The sequence below is a fragment of the Setaria viridis genome, chromosome 3 (genome assembly GCF_005286985.2).
Source record: "Setaria viridis chromosome 3, Setaria_viridis_v4.0, whole genome shotgun sequence".
Lineage (NCBI taxonomy): Eukaryota > Viridiplantae > Streptophyta > Magnoliopsida > Poales > Poaceae > Setaria > Setaria viridis.
In genome coordinates, this window is record NC_048265.2 from 49,178,048 (window position 1) to 49,196,138 (window position 18,091).

The 18,091-nt window shown below is 45.7% G+C and overlaps 1 protein-coding gene across 4 annotated transcripts; it reads left to right on the forward strand.

Annotated features, from left to right (window-relative positions):
• The first annotated feature begins 1,320 nt into the window (after positions 1 to 1,320).
• LOC117850842 (cationic amino acid transporter 1) lies at positions 1,321 to 16,299 on the forward strand. 4 transcript variants are annotated; one of them, XR_004639377.2, is made up of 19 exons: positions 1,321 to 1,481; positions 2,577 to 2,734; positions 2,832 to 3,282; positions 3,375 to 3,497; positions 4,177 to 4,467; positions 4,570 to 4,914; positions 5,027 to 5,305; positions 5,389 to 5,701; positions 5,776 to 6,420; positions 6,718 to 7,139; positions 7,222 to 7,344; positions 7,430 to 7,510; positions 7,778 to 7,831; positions 7,908 to 8,059; positions 8,324 to 8,378; positions 8,904 to 9,008; positions 9,650 to 9,871; positions 10,603 to 10,680; positions 11,215 to 13,343. XR_004639377.2 is itself a non-coding variant. In XM_034732718.1 (6 exons), exons 5-6 carry the CDS (start codon positions 14,004 to 14,006, stop codon positions 15,958 to 15,960), a joined length of 1,791 nt encoding a protein of 596 aa, XP_034588609.1. In that variant the 5' UTR covers positions 8,335 to 8,378; positions 8,904 to 9,008; positions 9,650 to 9,871; positions 10,603 to 10,680; positions 11,215 to 14,003; the 3' UTR covers positions 15,961 to 16,299. The 4 variants fall into 4 exon arrangements, 1 of the variants encoding a protein (XP_034588609.1); XR_004639375.2 differs by having other exon boundaries at positions 8,324 to 8,363; XR_004639376.2 differs by having other exon boundaries at positions 8,324 to 8,363; positions 11,221 to 13,343.
• The last annotated feature ends 1,792 nt before the right edge of the window (positions 16,300 to 18,091 follow it).

The window sequence follows — 18,091 nt, forward strand, 5'->3', positions numbered from 1 at the left end:
AGGCAAGTTTCTGTTGGCAGAGCCAGCGGTTGGATAGGATCCCGGTCGCTTAGGGTTTGTTTGGTTGGTTGTATCATTTAATTCATGTATAAAATGGTTCAAAATAATAATGATCCTTTTGTTTGGTTGGGTGAATTGTACCAACCCATCCAGGATGAAATCATCCTACTTAATACATTATTTTACTACTAAGAGTGAACCATATGGTACAAGTAAATTGGATGAACCTCACCATCCAGGATCATCCATACAACCAAACACACCCTACATCTGTTTTTTTTTCACTCTGAAGGAAGCGCCGAAGCGGCGGCGTGAGTCCCATGCAGACGCGACGAGCTACTAGTGGATCGCATGTGCTCCCAACCCACCTGACCGAACACAAATTCCATGGGCCACAGCCCAGCCCAGCAAAGCACCCCATGCGTGTGATGTAATGCTGCTTCTGTGACCATATGGTACGAATTGCATAAATGTTTATCGTTCCATATAAATGGAGAAGAAGGGGTGAATAGAGGAGATGGCTGCGCGATCGAGTTGAATTGAGGAAGACATCGACATTCTAGGCTGAAGATGATGGACACGTTATATACCTAGGTTAAAGGATGATAGGAGTTCCAACAATACGCATAATACACACACAACCTCTCCATTTTTTGGTGATGAATAGCTTCTAAATTTGTAGTGGCATTTTCTGAAATAGCACAAACTTACCATGGTATGGATCTAATTAATCTTTTGTTCAACGGTTACGTAGCCACATTGGGCCGTTGGTTTATCGTCATCCTCACCCGACATCTGGGCCGGCCCACTATAGCATGCAGTGTACCTCTTTCGCGCCTTTGTTGGTCGTCTTCTTCCCCAAGACTCCCATACGCGGCATATGCTCTAGCATCAATACTAGGTAAGAGATCTCGCCTCCGACGTTAGATAGGGCGATCGCTCTACCTCGTTCTATTGATATCTCCGCCGCTACCGCTTTGAGATCGTCCGATCGAGTTACCTCCGCTCGCCGCCTCACCCATGCCGCCGCCATCTCGCCCGCCACCATTGCCAAACCTCCCTCCCTCCCCTTGCATTGCATCCATTAAACCCCCGGGGAACGCCGTCCTTCTTTCCAAACACGGCGCCAGGTTCAAACACGGTGGATGCGCGGCGATCGAGGCCGGAAGCGCGCGGTGAAAAGGAAAGGATCACACGACTGCCGAGGCCGTCACCACTTCCTCGCGCGCGGTCGGGAGGCGGACGCCCGCGCCCACTCGCTGGTTGACCAATTTGCCCTCGTCTCGTCCTGACGTCCTCCACCCTCCGACCCTCGCCTCTCTCTGTCCAGTCCCCATCTCTCCCCACTCCACAGTCCCCCTCCCTCCCAATCCCCCCGTCACATCCACCCTCACCTACCGCGATCCAGCGCCTCGCCGCCGCCGCCCGACGCCGGCGGGGCGGGCCCCAAACTCGGCGGCATGCCGCACCACTCCGATCCGGTAAGTCCCCCCCCCCCTCCTCTCTCTCTAATCCCCCGCGCGCCGCAGCTCCGATCGGCGAGTCCTCTGGCCCCCGTCCCCCTCCCTCCCCTCCGATCCGGCGAGTCCGTCGTCCTGCGCACGCACACGTCGTCGCCCAAGCTCGCAAGCCCGCCGCTCAGGCCGGCGAGCGCCTTCAGTCCGCGCGAGCAATCCGCAGATCCGTCCCTGCTGCCGTGCTGCGCACGCTTGCTACTCGATTAGAGCTGCCGTCGCCGCGGTCCCCGGCCTTCTTCGCGTGCTCCCCAGCTCTCGCGACGCTGCTCTGCCTCCGATGATCGTGTAGTCGTGCAGCGCAACCCCGACGTAGGCTGGCAGCGATTCCTCCCTCCGCAGGTACGAGTAGGCCGATACTTTAGTCCATCCAAATGTGGGAGCGGGGTCTGTTCAGGGTCGAGAACTGAATGGGGAGCAGGAGGATTGTTCCTTTTTATGAGGGCAAGAATGATTTTCTTTTGATCAGCACCTGGAAAAGGGGATAATAGGATGGTGGTCGATTTCCTGTGCAACGAGGTATCGATTCTGTCATGGCTTCTCTGGTGAGCTCAGCACGCCCAACTGGTGTCAAACGGTTCGGCTACCAAGCCTTTTGTCGAGAATTGCTGTGGCAAAGTGCATGGCAGACGCCTAACTGTATGCAGCGTGCCATATTTGTGTTGAAATCACATAAAAGCAAAGTATAGACGGCGAGTAAATGACATATTGTAGGGGTGGTCATGTCCATCATCCTCGGCATCATGTTCATCCTACAATGACTCAGCAACCGTGTTTTCTAGGCAGTTTGAATCGGGCGGTCTAACTGGTTTCACCGGTTTAAGGTGGTTCAATTGTAGGGGTGGTCTTTCAGCCACAACAGACCTGCGAGGATTCTGATTCCCAGGTTTTTGAACTGCCAATCCATTCTGGTTTTAGTAGTTGTGCTCCAACCATCGTCCTTGCTTTGCAACATTTTTGGCAATGTTGATGGTGTCCAGTTGTCCACTGATTTTCTTCTTCTGAAATATACGGTTGATCTGTGTGTGACAATTGTGCTTGTGTCATTGTTCTTGTGATCAGGGCCTGGATGTTGAACCAATGTTGTCAGGCTTCCGCTGCTCTTATCCTGTCACTGGAAGGAAGCGTCTGAAGTTGTTGGTGGCTGAGTCATCGGATAGTGAACCCCAGGTCTCTTCCGTGCCAGCATGTGATGATTCAGGGGGGAACTTATTCGACTGGTACAAAGCTTCACTGACCATTGCATCTCTTCATCATTTCTCTTTCCTTCTATTCAAAGTTAGAGCTTTGCTAATGCTTTCCTGCATGATTTATCAGGTGCCTGGAGCAGCATCAAGTGGCTTCCAGTAGTGGTGACCAAACACAGAATACTGGTGTCTTTCCTGCAATGCAGGAAAGTGTTTGTACAACCGCTAACAGCGGTGTGGTTTATCCAAAATCTGGGCTCGGCTTTTCAGCCGGTCAAAATGGAACATATGGTGCATACCTCCAACATCAATACTTGGAAGGTTGCATGTATATGAACGAGCATGGGCAGATGTGTGGACCTTACCCACCTGAACAGCTGTATGAGGGGCTGTCCACTGGTTTCTTGCCTCAAGACCTTGCTATCTATGCTGTTTTTGGTGGGAAGACGGCTGATCCTGTGCCCTTAAGCTTTTTGAATCAGTTCCTTTCACAACGGAGTTTTGGTGCCACGGTTTCCACTCCAAATGCATACATGGAGACAAAGAAAATCCCTTCCCATGCTAAAATGGTCCTTCCAGATGTATGCTTGCTTTTCTGTCTATATTTCTGCTTCATCCTTCGCCTGCCTGCCTGCCTTCCTGAATTCGTTGGTCTCTGCTTTCTCCCTATTAGGATCTTTCAAGTGAAGAATCATGCTGGATGTTTGAGGATGCGGAAGGCTGCCGACAAGGGCCACATTCTCTTGCTGAACTTTCCTATTGGCATCACAATAGCTATATCCAGGATCTTTCAATGGTAGGTAATCAGCTACTAAATTCTTTCTGAATCACACTAGTGCTCTGTGCATGCAAAACTGGTGTGTACACTTGAAAATTGTCGCCTTCTTGTTTGCTTCTGTGTAGCTAAGCAATTCCATTGTGAGAAGTACTTTGCTGCAATTTGATCATATCTGTCACTGGCTCAAGAATATTAGTCTGTTAGATATGCTAATGGGTTTTCGTTAGAGGATTTTCTCTCTCTTCCAGTCTCTTTCTTCCGGTTGGAAAACCCGTTTGAAATTTGGTTCAATAATTGCATTGAACGCCCTTGGCACTTTATATTAGATTAGCATATCACAATGGAATAGGTTCTTTCACATTATTTCCATTTTTGGCAAGGACAAAGAATCCGGTAGCTCAGCCAGGCTGAACATCATATTAATTCCACATACCATTTGAGGTGTAGATCTAGATTTGCATGAAATGGATGAGAAAAATCTATGATAATATTCTGTTGAAATTCCTATTGGAAGTCTTCCCTGCATTTTGTTCCTGATTTAAGATAAGCTACAAAGTTGGTGTGCGTTTAGATCCTTCGCACTGTCATACACTCATGCTGCACATTTCCTCCAATTGCAAGCACATATTTGTTTATGAACAAGTTTCAATTCTCATCACAGTCCACATTTTGAATTACTCTGATATTTTTATTGTAGATTTACCATGTTGATGGCAAATTTGGCCCATTCACACTTGTGTCACTAATTGGTTCGTGGAGTGGGGAACACGCAGAACGTTCGGAAGCTACTGCTAATGATTCTGCATCATTAAATGGCTTAGTGGGTGACATAGTTGGTGATGTCAGCCATCAGCTGCATGCGGGGATAATGAAATCAGCTCGCAGGGTTTTAATTGATGAAATATTCAGCTGTGTACTTCCAGATTTAATTGCTTCCAAGAAGACTGAGAAGCAATTGGCTGCAAAACTGAAGAACCAAGCTACTAAGGTTTGTTTTATCTATCAGGGGTTTGTCTAACAAGGGAGCTGTGTTGCATCTTACTATTCCTTTTCGATATTTAATAACATGCCCTAATTGTGCTGTTTGCAGCCTGACAGTGTGAGCAACATGAAGATTTCCAAACTTAAGGTCAAAATTAACAAACCTTCTACCATTCCAGAAAATGGCAACTCGAATAGAGCCCCAGTGGATTCTTCAGTGGCCATTCAATCTACAGCAGTACATGATACATTTGCTGATATACTATCAGCAGTTTGGCAAACAATTTATTATGAAGCCATGAAGAATATATGGGACGGAATACTGTCTGACCCTGTTATGGACTACAGTGATGTATGGTTTCAGAGAAATTGTCAGTTGAATCTGCCCTCTACGATTATTTCTGTCACCCCTGATAACATAAAAGCCCAAGACAGTCATGAAATGTCATCAAAGGTGTTTTCACTAGGGCTAAATGCATTTCTTTCCTGATAGAATGGTTCAGTGTTTTAAACCTCTGTTTCTTGTTTCACAACTGATACCTTGTGATACTTTAATGGTTTTTTAGGATTCAGACGCCACTGAATGTGAAACGGAATTTCCACCAGGATTTGAACCAAAATCTGCTGGGCTCTCCCTCTCTCGATCCTCACTAGAAGCCAATATTGATAGGAAGTGTGAATCAAGCACCGCTTTATTTTCTGACCCCTTAGCAGTAGCCCAGAGGATGCTGGCAAATGAATTATATATCTCATCAAAGCAATCTTTATTTCACTATTTTGAGGAGGTCATTGCAGAGGAGATAACAAATTGTTTATGCTATGGACTCGAAAGCAGTATTGATCAGGCGAGTTGATAATTAGGAATTTTATCTTGATTTCTACTAATATCCCTGAATTCACTCATTTTCCCGGTAAATGTGCATTGCAGGAACAAATTGGTACGCCTATTCATGCACCGGAATCACCGATTTCAGCCGAAGTGTCTGTGCATGAAACACTCAGTCCTGTTGAGGTGGTTGTGGATGAAGAACTGAATACTGTTGAAATGGCTACGGCCATAGAAACCAGTCCAATTGAAATGGGTGTAGATGAAGAGCTGAATACCGTTGAAGTGGCTGCAGATGAAGAGCTGAATATTGTTCAAATGGCTGTGGCTACAAGAGCCAATTCAATTGAAACGACTTCAGATGAACCATTGGGTGCTGCTGAAATGACAACAGATAAAATGCTCAGTTCTCAGGGTAAATTAGCAGCATCCTTCTGTTACATTCTGCCTGTGTTGTGCTTGGTTTCTTATCCCCTTGATTGTGTGCAGGAGAAGAGCGCCTACCCCTTGTGTCTTATGCAAGGATATTTGAAAAGATGGATATATGTATGACAGCAGAGTTGGATGAGAGTTTTGATGAAGTGCCTCCTGGAGTGGAGACTGGCTTAGTTCCCTTACCACTTAAGGAGAAAATCGTATATCAGCCTTTGAGATCAATGAACTCTATTCCTGTGATTTCTAGATATATGACCTTGGCTCTCTTCCGGCAAAGACTACATGAGAATGTTGTGAGAGAGTGGACATCTCTCTTCTCAGATACAATTAGGGAGTGCTTGGACTCATGGTACAATAGGCAAAATGCTGTACCTAAAATTGCAGATGGATCATCAAAACTCAAAGAATATACATACTACAGGAAGAGGAAATCCAAGAAAACCTGTCAAGCAACATCATCAAAAAAACCTGTAGAACTTTCAATGGACGAGCAGCTTTCAAAACCTCTCTGTCAGCTTGTTGACCACAAGATTAATGTGAAAAATATCCAGGAATCGAACAAAGCTTCAACATCAAAGAGAGTTTCATTTGTGGACAAGCCCTCTAAAAAAAGAACCAAGACTCTGGCTATTGCTAACAACGCTCATAATTTGAATATCCAGCAAGATCTGAAACTTGTTTCCAGCGAGGTGCCAAAAAGTAAGTCTTCTAATCTGCCTCCTGTCCTTCTGATACATCATACGTAGATTTGTATGTTTGTGATACACATCAGTGTTCAAAATTTCAGCCGAAATTTCATGAATTTTGTGAAATTTCGGTCTTTTTTGGTGATGACCGAAATTAACTTTTGCCCAAAAATTCACTTTCTTCATCGAAAGATACACTTTTTAGTCCAAATTTCTGTTGGAATTTCACAAAATTCATTTTTTTTTCCGATTGGGACCGAAAATTTTCAAAGAACGAAATCCCAATCCCTGATATGCATTTCCTTTCCAGGAACCAGGTCATCTCATCCAACGAAGAAGCAGGTGGTTGCTAACAAAACACCTATGGTGAACGATAATGCCATGAATACTAGTATGCTCACGAAGCCTGTCAAGAAAAGAAAGGGCAGGAACATTTCCAGCGAGGCCAGTCTGAAGGTAGACCTGATGATTTCATGTCCTGAATCAGATGGTTGTGCTAGAGCTTCGATTAATGGATGGGAGTGGCGTAACTGGGCGCGAAATGCTACTCCATCAGAAAGAGCTCGTGTGAGAGGGTATCGTGTCCGTTCTATTCTTTCTGCCTCAAATAAGAAGTTGTGGAATAATTCTCAAGACAAGATGGTTTCATCTGCAAGAACAAATCGGGTTAAGCTGCGGCGGCTGTTAAGAGCCTATACAGGTGCTGAGCTGCTGAAAATTACTCAAATGAAGGTAAACTGAACTTCTATATTTCATGAATTTCTGTTTCTATGAGGTTCTGATCATACTCATTTATGACTTTCTTGATGTGTAGGCAAGGAAAAAGCGTTTACGTTTTCAGAGGAGCAAGATCCATGATTGGGGTCTGGTCGCCCTTGAGTTGATCGAAGCAGAAGATTTTGTTATAGAATATGTTGGTGACCTGATTCGCAAGCGGGTAACTATACATTATTCAATCAACCATTCCTTAACTGATGTGCTAATTTTGAGCAATGTGTTAGAGATTGATTTGTACCCTACAGGTTTCGGACATACGTGAGGCTCAATATGAGAAGAGTGGGATTGGAAGCAGCTACCTTTTTCGGTTGGATGATGATTATGTGGTAGGTGATACAGATCATACCTTACATCCTCTGAATGCAGTGTTTCTTTGGTGTCTTGAAATTTTTTTCTTTGCTTACGGAAATAAGAAAGTCATATATTGTTCAAAGCGATACAGGATGAGCAAACTATGTGAAAATGGTTAGCTAGAGCATAAAGGAAATCGTTAGTTGGTTGGACATATTTTTTTTCTTTTGATGAACAAAAACTCTTTTACTGCTCCTTGTGTTTTTCTTTTTAGCATTCATTAAATATCTTGATTTATTCAGGTCGATGCTACTAAGCGTGGTGGGTTAGCAAGGTTCATAAATCATTCCTGTGAAGTAAGTGTTTAAGAAAAGAAAATCAACTGTGATACCTGTAACATGCTAAGTAGTGATTTCTTATTTTCTGTGTCAGCCAAATTGCTATACAAAAGTGATCACTGTAGACGGCCAGAAGAAGATTTACATTTATGCAAAGAGGCGTATATATGCTGGGGAGGAACTTACATATAATTACAAGTTTCCTCTGGAGGAAAAAAAGATCCCGTGCTATTGTGGTTCCCAGAGGTAAATCTGCTAATCTGCTATCACTATCCTAAGTTGAGGTCTATTTCATGAAGATAATATGTTTTAAATGGACTTACTGGTATTAAGTTCGGCCATCACTGTCGTTTAGTCCTATTCATGACTTGCGTTCCTCATGGTCATGATTTTTAATGTTTAAAAGTTATAAATGTCTTGTGGTCCTCATGGTCATGATTTTGTTAGCTTTCAGATTACTTCTGTTTCATTACTCTATCTTCTTGTCCTAACTATCCAGTTTTTGCTTAGGTGCCGTGGATCAATGAATTAAGTAAGGCCATCCTTTGAGGTAACTGCAACACTTGTGAGTTTTTGGCTGTGTGAAATAGATTAGTCCTCATGAGTTCCTTTTTTTGCAGTATGAAACTCATATATTAGTTTTCATATAATTCTCTCACCTGAGCCATGTTTCTTGTGATTTTAACTTGGAATGCTGGATTTCGTTCGTCATCACACCCTTAATTTGTAGCTTATTCAATCCTTTAGGACAAAATACCACAAGAATTTGCAATAAGATGTGTCCACAGTCATTTGAATTTTTCCAAGCTCAATGTTACATTCCTACAGATTTATGGGCATTAGAAGTCATCCTTTATGAATATCCTTGATCTCTTTTTTCTCTTTTTTCCAAACCAGCATCATAGGAAAATTTTGTTTGGATTGAAATCCTTTTGAACATTCTTTGAAAATACTTCAATCCAAAGGGCCCCATGTTTCTCCAAATTTATTTGGCATATATTTTCGCACCATGTTGAATTGGAAATGGGACATTTAGCTTGTCAAACTGCCTCCAATTTGTACCACAGTTTCTGATAATTTCTTTTTTCAGGGATTAGACTGGAATTGGTATATAGGTGTGATGAGTGGATGTGGATTAAACTGCATTGTATTGGACTTTTGGCATACAAGTGTCGTTCTCAGATTTATTTGGAAGGTACCCCTGACCCCAGTACTCCATGGTTCAGTTGTTACTGTTATACATAAAAAGCTTGCTGTCTTTTTGTATGTGTGTATTGATACCTATCCATGACCCTGACTACGCCTTTAATGACCATGCTGATATCAGTGCTAAATATTTCTGACGTCATCTGGTTATAATCATGATTCATGCCACCTATCTAATACATGAAAGGGCATGCCATGGTCACCTGGAAATTCCATCCAGTGTACTTTGCAGTACAGGCTTGCATAGTTGCATGCTATATGTTGGAATTTCTCGCTTGAGGATTCCGATTGATGAAATCAGTTGTTTTTTCATACTTCCAAGAATTTGATGCCCCATATATTTTGTTGGAATCTTAATTGACCATTACATGCAAATTTGGAGAGGTAGAGAGGGATTCAAGGCCAAGTTGTTCTAATGTTCATTTAGATCTATTATTATCGTGGTGGTGAACGCAACTCCTACTTCCCATTGTATTAACAAATCACCCAATAGGAAACACGACCATCTCTGCTTTGTTGACCAAACCTTGCGCTGTCTTGCTTAATAAAACATGCTAAAGACAACAGCTTGCAATTTGAACTCAAAAAAATGTTTTCTGTTAATTAGAGTGTGCTGTGTCTACTTTGCAGGATTTATATAATTGTCGAAGTGCGGGGTTGTGGAACATGCTGTACTGCAAGAAGAAACTGCACATTCTACTTATCTGAGGTAGATGAGATTAATTTCAAGGTATCCCGAGGATGGTGTAAGGGGCCGATACATTGTCATGTCGCCGCTGCCTTCTGGAGGTGGTGGGCATGAGGGATCAGTTGAGGATGAGCTGAGCTAGTAAATCGTTGCTTTCTGACAAGGTTAATACTATTGTTCTTTCTCACACCCGGGTAGAGTTGCAAACTCTTGTACAGGCGCAGACTTAGTACATTGTCAGTTTACATGGTGGTAATTAAATGGTTAAAGTTAAAGTTAAACTGGTTTAAACTCTCTCTCTCTCTCTCTCTCTCTCTCTCTCTCTTCTTCGTCACTTGAGTACTTAATTAGCTGTTAATGATGACACAAAAGCCAATACCGTAGTACTCGCATCCTCTTGTGAGAAGTGTGAGCACCAAACTGAACTGCTCGGATGCCCCCTGCTCTTCTGTTGATCAACTTGACTTGAATGGACGCCTCCTATTTGATGTGGATGCATGGACGGCAGTGTGAAACTAGCTATTGGATGGCCCTTCTCGATTGCACATGAGAGGCATCTCCAATCTTTGCTTCATGGACCTTTGATCTATTTTGTCATGTACTCTTGAAATACAAGAACAGCATCACCTTTGTTTGTATCCCGGGTCTACACGAATTGCAACATTTTGGGCTTTCGGTTTTAGCCACTTCATCCATACCTATAACACACATGGTCTGGCCAGGAGGAAATGTGTTATCTCATGTGCTTGTTGATGAGTGAAAGGAGCTTTTTACTGCACCCTTCATATTTTGTTTTGTCACTTTGTGCAAATAATAGGTAGTGCACTTGGGCGCAAGGTATCTTTATGTAAAGCGGTGCAAGTGTTTATTCATGGACCTACTCCTGTTGTTGCAGGTATAAAGCTGCGCAGACCTGTCGATTCATCCATGAGGTGATGCATGTACGCGTCCACGAATTTTCCAAATGCGTGTGGTATGTGTTCCATCTCTTGATTGGTTTTCCATATACTTTCCTTCGTGCATTTTGATCATAGCATTGGAGCCAGTAACACTCCCTCCGGGCACAAACACTCTGCTTTGGACAAGCAAGTTCTGAAACGTTGACTATTAGATCTTAAAATATTTAGCTCAGAGACAATAAAAACCACGTGTCAATTTCTCTTGGAAAGATGATTTATAATATATAAATTTATTAGGTTTTATGGATACATCATAATAGAAAAGTTTGGATTTGTCTTAAAAAAGATACTTTGTAATCTCACAAACTTATTAGATTATGTGATACATTACAATGGAAACAATACATAGAAATATATGTTTGCACATATATGCACCTAAAAAAGCTAAAACGACCTACAATTTGGGGTGGAAGCAGTGGTCAAAAGCATACACTGTACTGTAGAGCATGTCATGTCATGTCACGTGTGTTTTTAACCGGATGCAGTAACATTTTCTGTACCATGAAAGCACCAACAGTACCCCTCTGATTTACACTGTTTTGTGTTAGCCACAGAATTAGGCTCGGCAGCTTGCTTGCTCGGACGTATACATGCCAATGGATCCACAAGCCTAAGTGTGTCATTCGCTGATCGAGCCCGTGCACGCTTCCTTGGTGACTTGGTAATGTGCATGAACTAGCCATGTACCATATGGCCAAGATTTTGGTTGCCTAGACAACATGGCCAAAGGATTGACCCCCCAAAAATGCATGTGATATGATGGAGGCACCTCTTCGAGAGATTTTACAATCTGAATAAGTGAGAAACCCTTAAGGTTAGCCAAATCTTAGCAAGCCTGCACGGGCTGATGAAGGCGAGAGTAAGAAGAGCATGAACACAGGAGGCAAGCAAAAGAGGGATCTGAAAACGTGGCATGCTCTAAGGAGCAAACGAATGGGAGATATTGATTGGCTTTCACTTATTCGCTATCACCCTTGAAAGATGGACGCGTTGCTTAGATCACTTAAGCTCTTCAAACGTGGTGTAGGTTGCTGGACTTAGCTGCTGCTGGAGCTGAAGTCCACTCTGTAGAGAACCCAGGCCCATTTTCGGTGACATGTGAAGCACACTCTTTCAGTACATCGGTAGAGTAGTTATCTCTTTCTTTTCGTCTTCTTTTCTTTTTCTTTTTTTGGAGAGGAGATAAAGTAGTTGTACCTGCAACTTTTTGGACGATAGAGTAGGCCTTCGTTACTTAAGTTGTAGTTTAACTTTTGGGCCTGGGTGTGGACCAGGGATTATGAATTTCTTCCTGGGCCTAGTTCTTGGACACTAAAAAGAACACTACTGAACCCGGTGGTGTGCAGTAACAAAACAAAAGTGAGCGCGGTTGCACATGAAGCTTAAAAACTTGTCATCTCCTAGATATTTCCCTCTAGGTCAAAATACGTCATCTGTTCCAAAATGCATGTTATAGTTCTGTTTTATGTCAAAGTCCTCTAAATTTAGTCAAGTGTACAGAAAAATGTATCGAAATATATAACATCAAATTAGTTTATAAATTCACCATGAAATATGTTTTCATAGTATAATTACTGGTATATAAGTGGTAATATATTTTTATGTAAATTTTGTCAGAGTTAGAGAAGTTTGACTTGGACAAATTAAAACGACTAGTGTTTTGGAACGGATGGAGTACTTGATTAGGATTCCACGCTCGTAAGCTAAACGTCTTAAAAGTTAATGATAGTCAATTTTTCACATGTTTAACTAGCTCTTGTCCCATCGATTATTCATGACCAGACAAACTACTACTGTTACTGCTGCTCGGTACTATTGTATTGCTTGCTATGAAATTTCTTTGCTTCAAATAGGCACGAGTTAACAAAGTGCCATAAGCCCATAAATCGCAACTTGACAGGGGGTTGAGATGTACCCCTAGCCTTTCGCTGCGAAGGCAGGATTGAAGCTTAGAGCCTTCTCCTTTTCTTCTTCTTCTTCTTCCTCCCTTCTCTCCTTTCCTTCTTCTTCCACCTCAAATTTGTAGGGGGGGCTTAGGGGGGCTCCATGAAATTCATGGCGGTATAGGGGGGCTCAACACCCCCTCCCCCCCTGGCTCTTAATAAAGTTGGTAAGGATCCAACCCTATCTGCCTAGGTGACTCGTGTCCTCACTAGTTAGTTTATCCCGGGGTCATTTTCAGTTAATTCAAAACTACAGGCCACTAGATGTGACTGTTTGCTTGTATATCACTGTATCCGGCCTTCTTTGTTGGAAGAGCATAGGTGAGCAATGGTGTCAAGTTAAAGGATGAGATATCCCATGCTTTCCTTTGATGGTCGGTTCGAATCCGGCAGGTCGGCTCTAGGTCTTGTTTGGAAACTTTGATTGTGAATCAATTTCTTAAAATATGTACTAAGCCTTGATAACTCCCAAAGCATTGTGTTCTATGGGTTTTTTTTCTTTAGTAGTATGACCTTTTTTTGGTTACGTTCATCAATTTATTGGTGCTTAGCTCAATTCTAATTGTAAAAAAAGTGTGTGAAGACCCTGTTTTCCTTTCAGTCGTCGAAGAAGAATGTAATGTGTGTCAAAAAAGGATGTACATTGTGTGTTGCCAAATTCTTGTAATAACAGTGTAATATGTCAAAACCTAACTGTTGTCAAGAGGCAAAACAATGCATATCAAGTGTGCTTATTCGGCTTGTTTGGATTGTACATTTAGATTTTGCTGGTTTGTTCTACGCTTCTTCGGCAAATCTACCCTCATCTTGGCGATCAAATGCAACCCTAGACTAGACATTGGCAAGCTAATGAGTTACGAACAATCTTGCAATGCGACTTACGTGTGGGACCTGCGTCAAAAAGAGCACATCAAAAAGAGCATCACCGTGCTCATTTTTCTCTCTCGTCGTCGCTCGTGTCTTTTTCCTTCAGTGGGACTGTTTGACAGCTGATGAAAGGCCACGTTGACAATACGGGCCACGATCCTGGGCCAGGCCTGAGAAGAAGCTGAGCAGCCGGCCTCCTCCTAGGCATCCCGGCCCAGATTCAGATTCCATATGCGCGTAGAAGCAAGCGGTTCTGCCCGGCCCGCCAGCAGCAGATTCACCGCGTCCGCTGATCCGCAGCAGAGTCTTGTTAGGCAGTTCCGAGCGGCGCTGCAACAGAATCTCGTTCAACCGCCTCCCGCCGTCGATGGAGGAACGACCCGACGGCGGGGATCACCGCTAGGGCACGCGCCTCCACTATAAATGCGCTGCGCACACGTGTTCACCGTCCCCTCAAACCCCCACCCCGCGCGCGCGCCGATCCACCAGCCACTTCCCCCTCTGACCCTCTCGCCGGCAAGGCCACCATGGCGGCGTCCGCCGGCAGCGGCGAGGTTCGGCGGCGCAACGGTTGCTGCGGTGGCGGCGGGGGAGGATCGCTGTTCCCGGAGGAGTCGTTCCGCAGCTGGTCGGCGTACGGTCGGGCGCTGCTGGAGACGGGCCCGCGGCTGCGGGACCGGGTGACGGCGCGGTCGCTGGACTCGGCGGAGGTGAACGAGGTGCGCGGCCGGAGCGGCGCCGACATGAAGCCCACGCTCACGTGGTGGGACCTCATCTGGTTCGGCATCGGCGCCGTCATTGGCTCCGGGATCTTCGTGCTCACGGGCCAGGAGGCCAAGGAGGCCGCCGGACCCGCCGTCGTCGTCTCCTACGCCGTCTCCGGCGTCTCCGCCATGCTCTCCGTCTTCTGCTACACAGAGTTCGCCGTCGAGATCCCCGTCGCAGGTACTAAATCATTTCCGCACCAGCCGATCAGATCGCCCATCGATCTCACACCTGCACTGCATTGACGAATGCATCGAGAGATCAAATCTGCATGCCTACATGCATCGATCGATCAGTATGCAGAAAATGCTAATCAGTTAAGAGATTCATCCATTGATGCATGCAGGCGGTTCGTTCGCCTACCTCCGCGTGGAGCTTGGCGACTTCATGGCGTTCATCGCCGCCGGCAACATCCTCCTCGAGTATTGCATCGGCGGCGCGGCGGTGGCGCGGTCGTGGACGTCCTACTTCGCCACGCTGCTCAACCACCACCCCAACGACTTCCGCATCCACGCGACCTCCCTCGCCGATGACTACTCGCGGCTCGACCCCATCGCCGTCGCCGTCGTCCTGCTCATCTGCCTCTTCGCCGTGCTCAGCACCAAGGGCTCCTCCCGCTTCAACTACATCCTCTCCATCGTCCACCTCGCCGTCATCGCCTTCATCGTCGTGGCCGGGCTCACGCGCGCCAAGGCATCCAACCTCACCGCCGACTTCGCGCCGTTCGGAGCCCGCGGCGTGTTCGCGGCGTCCGCCGTGCTCTTCTTCGCCTACATCGGCTTCGACGCCGTCTCCACCATGGCGGAGGAGACCCGGAACCCGGCAAGGGACATCCCAATCGGGCTCGTCGGCGCCATGACGCTCACCACCGTCGTCTACTGCGTGCTCGCGCTCGTGCTCTGCCTGATGCAGCCGTACGCCGAGCTCGACCCCGACGCGCCCTTCAGCGTCGCCTTCACCGCCGCCGGCATGGACTGGGCCAAGTACATCGTCGCCTTCGGCGCGCTCAAGGGCATGACCACCGTGCTCCTCGTCAGCGCCGTCGGGCAGGCCAGATACCTCACCCACATCGCGCGGACGCACATGGTGCCGCCGTGCCTCGCGGCGGTGCACCCCAGGTTCGGCACCCCGGTGAACGCCACCGTCGTCATGGCCATCGCCACCGCCGTGATCGCGCTCTTCACCGACCTCGGCATCCTCTCCAACCTCCTCTCCATCTCCACGCTCTTCATCTTCATGCTCGTCGCCGTCGCCCTCCTCGTCCGCCGCTACTACGTCGCCGGCGAGACTTCCACCGCCGACCGGAACAAGCTCGCGGCGTGCCTGGCCGTGATGCTCGCCTCGTCGGTGGCCACCGCGGTGTGCTGGGGGATGGCGGCGAGTGGGTGGGTCCCGTACGCGGTGACGGGCGCCGCGTGGCTCGCCGCGACGGCGTTCCTGCAGGTCGGCGTGCCCATGGCGCGGACGCCGAGGACGTGGGGGGTGCCGCTGGTGCCATGGCTGCCGGCGGCGTCCATCCTGATCAACATCTTCCTGCTGGGGTCCATCGACGCCGCGTCGTTCGTGCGGTTCGGGGTGTGGACGGCGGCGCTGCTCGCCTACTACTTCCTCTTCGGGCTGCACGCGTCCTACGACACGGCCAAGGCGCTCGCCGGCGAGGCCGACGCCGCCCGGGTGGAGGAAGGCGCGGGCAAGGCGGTCGACGACGGCGGCAACTGAGAACTGAGCAATCATGCCGTGTGTACATAAGAAATGTAGCTTGCTTAATAAGGTCACTGCTATATGCCTCTTTGAAGATTTTTTTAGGGATTAGAATAGTTTCATGCCGTAATCTTCTCCAGTAACTGGTGGTGCTTCTAGTGTGTGGCCCGGCACTCCGATACGAAATGGGCCTAAGGTGGGCCCGATGGATCCATCTGGTTAATGGGCCTAACGGGCCGCCTATTGAAAGGGCCTAGATAAAAATCCCAAGAGTTTTCAATTTACTCAAAAATCGCGGACTTGTCTAGAAAAAAAAAACTAGGGCTAAGCAGGGCCAAGAAGATTATGCCTCATCCATCACGTTCTCGATCCTTGTATTTTTTTTTTCGTTTGGAGAATGAAATGCTTCTATTAATTAATTACAACATCATGCCTCATATGCGCCGTACCTCCTTATTCCAAGTCATATAATACCAACAAAATAGCGAAACTAAAGGGACTCCTGAAGTTGAATAATGGCCCTGCTTAGATGCCAACAAAGTATAACCTATAAACTCGGGCAATAATGAATAACATGACAAGCATTTCAAAGACACAAAACAAACAAAACACGTATTCTTGTAGGAATAATCACATCTCATGATATCACAAGATTTTGTAAATGAATGTGCATGAGAACATGGTGACGTAACATTCGTGAGTCTACGATGGCACGACATCGCCCCTCCTAAATAAACTCAACAAAGTAAGATAGTTACTTTTTGTTAAATAGCTGAAAATTTTAATTTTGGTCTCACTAGGAGAGTTATGATGGTACTGATGCTAGAGGGAGTTACATAATACACTGTAGATAGTTATTTCTTAACTAGAAGTGGAGTGGATTCTTTTGAGGAAGAGATGTAGTCACCAGTATAACTGATGACTATATTGTATCAAACTTTGGAAGAGTGTCCACCACTTCCACAGAAAAGTCACAGAGCGTGGTGGATCCACCTTGTAAACAAAGAAGAAAGAGAAACATGAGCAAGAATGTAGCCATGTAGGGGTTGAGGGGCAAATGCCCCCTCCAAGCCCGTGCAAAATTGGTTGTGTCGAACTAAAATTGGATCCTATAAGGGAGTGTTTGGATACGAGGTGCTAAACTTTAGCAGGGTCACATCGGATGTTCGGATGCTAATTAGGAGGACTAAATATGAGCTAATTGCAAAACTAATTGCATAGATGGAGTCTAATTTGCGAGACGAATCTATTAAGCCTAATTAATCCATGATTTGACAATATGGTGCTCCAGTAACCATTTGCTAATGATGGATTAATTAGCATTAATAGATTCGTCTCGCAAATTAGACTCCATTTGTGCAATTAGTTTTGTAATTAGACTATGTTTAATACTTCTAATTAGTATCAAACATCCGATGTGACAGGTGCTAAAGTTTAGCACGGGGTATCAAACACCCCTAAGCGAAGATCTATGCCGATTAGAATATTTTCAACCACTTTTGCGATGGTTATCAACTTGACAAACGTAAGGAGGGCATTTGCATAGGCAGTGGCCGGAGCCAATGGATGGAGATATTGTGCGTGTGCAGTAAAATTTATTATTTGTTACTATACCATTAACTTATGTAATCATGGTTTGCGAAGTGACCTCACACCTGTAGCCTAGTCTAGTGGTTAGAACACTCAAACTTAGGTCAACAGACTTGGGTTTGAATTTTCGGAGGAGTGCATTTACGAGGCTAGAGTTTAAAGAAAAATCCCCCTACTATCAAAAGTCGGGGTTCGGGGGATTTTCTCCACCCATGATCGAGGTTGCCTTCTATCTTTAACATAATGTCTTCGAAGGGTTCTTCCGCTAATGGGTCGAGTTTTTTTTATATATGATCGTGGTCTGCACAGAAAATGTAGGAGCACAATAAGGTCGCTGTGGTGCTTGGCGACACTCGTGGAGACTTATTAGGATCATTCGCATACATGCATTCATGGAGTACCGGGAATATTCAGTGAATTGGCCTTGCCATTTCTGCCTGGTGCAAATGATAAAATCCACAGCCCCTAACTGCTTGGGCTGCCATTTCTCCTTTTAACTGGGCACAAGAATGGCTGGGCTTCCAATATACTCTCGACCCAGCTTACTGCTAGTGGGCCC

Bases quoted from the DNA above. Each gene is read 5' to 3' on its own strand.
- LOC117850842 (XM_034732718.1), top strand. From the start codon at position 14,004: ATGGCGGCGTCCGCCGGCAGCGGCGAGGTTCGGCGGCGCAACGGTTGC. The intron at 14,422-14,587 runs GTACTAAATCAT...TGATGCATGCAG, and splicing joins CGTCGAGATCCCCGTCGCAG to GCGGTTCGTTCGCCTACCTC.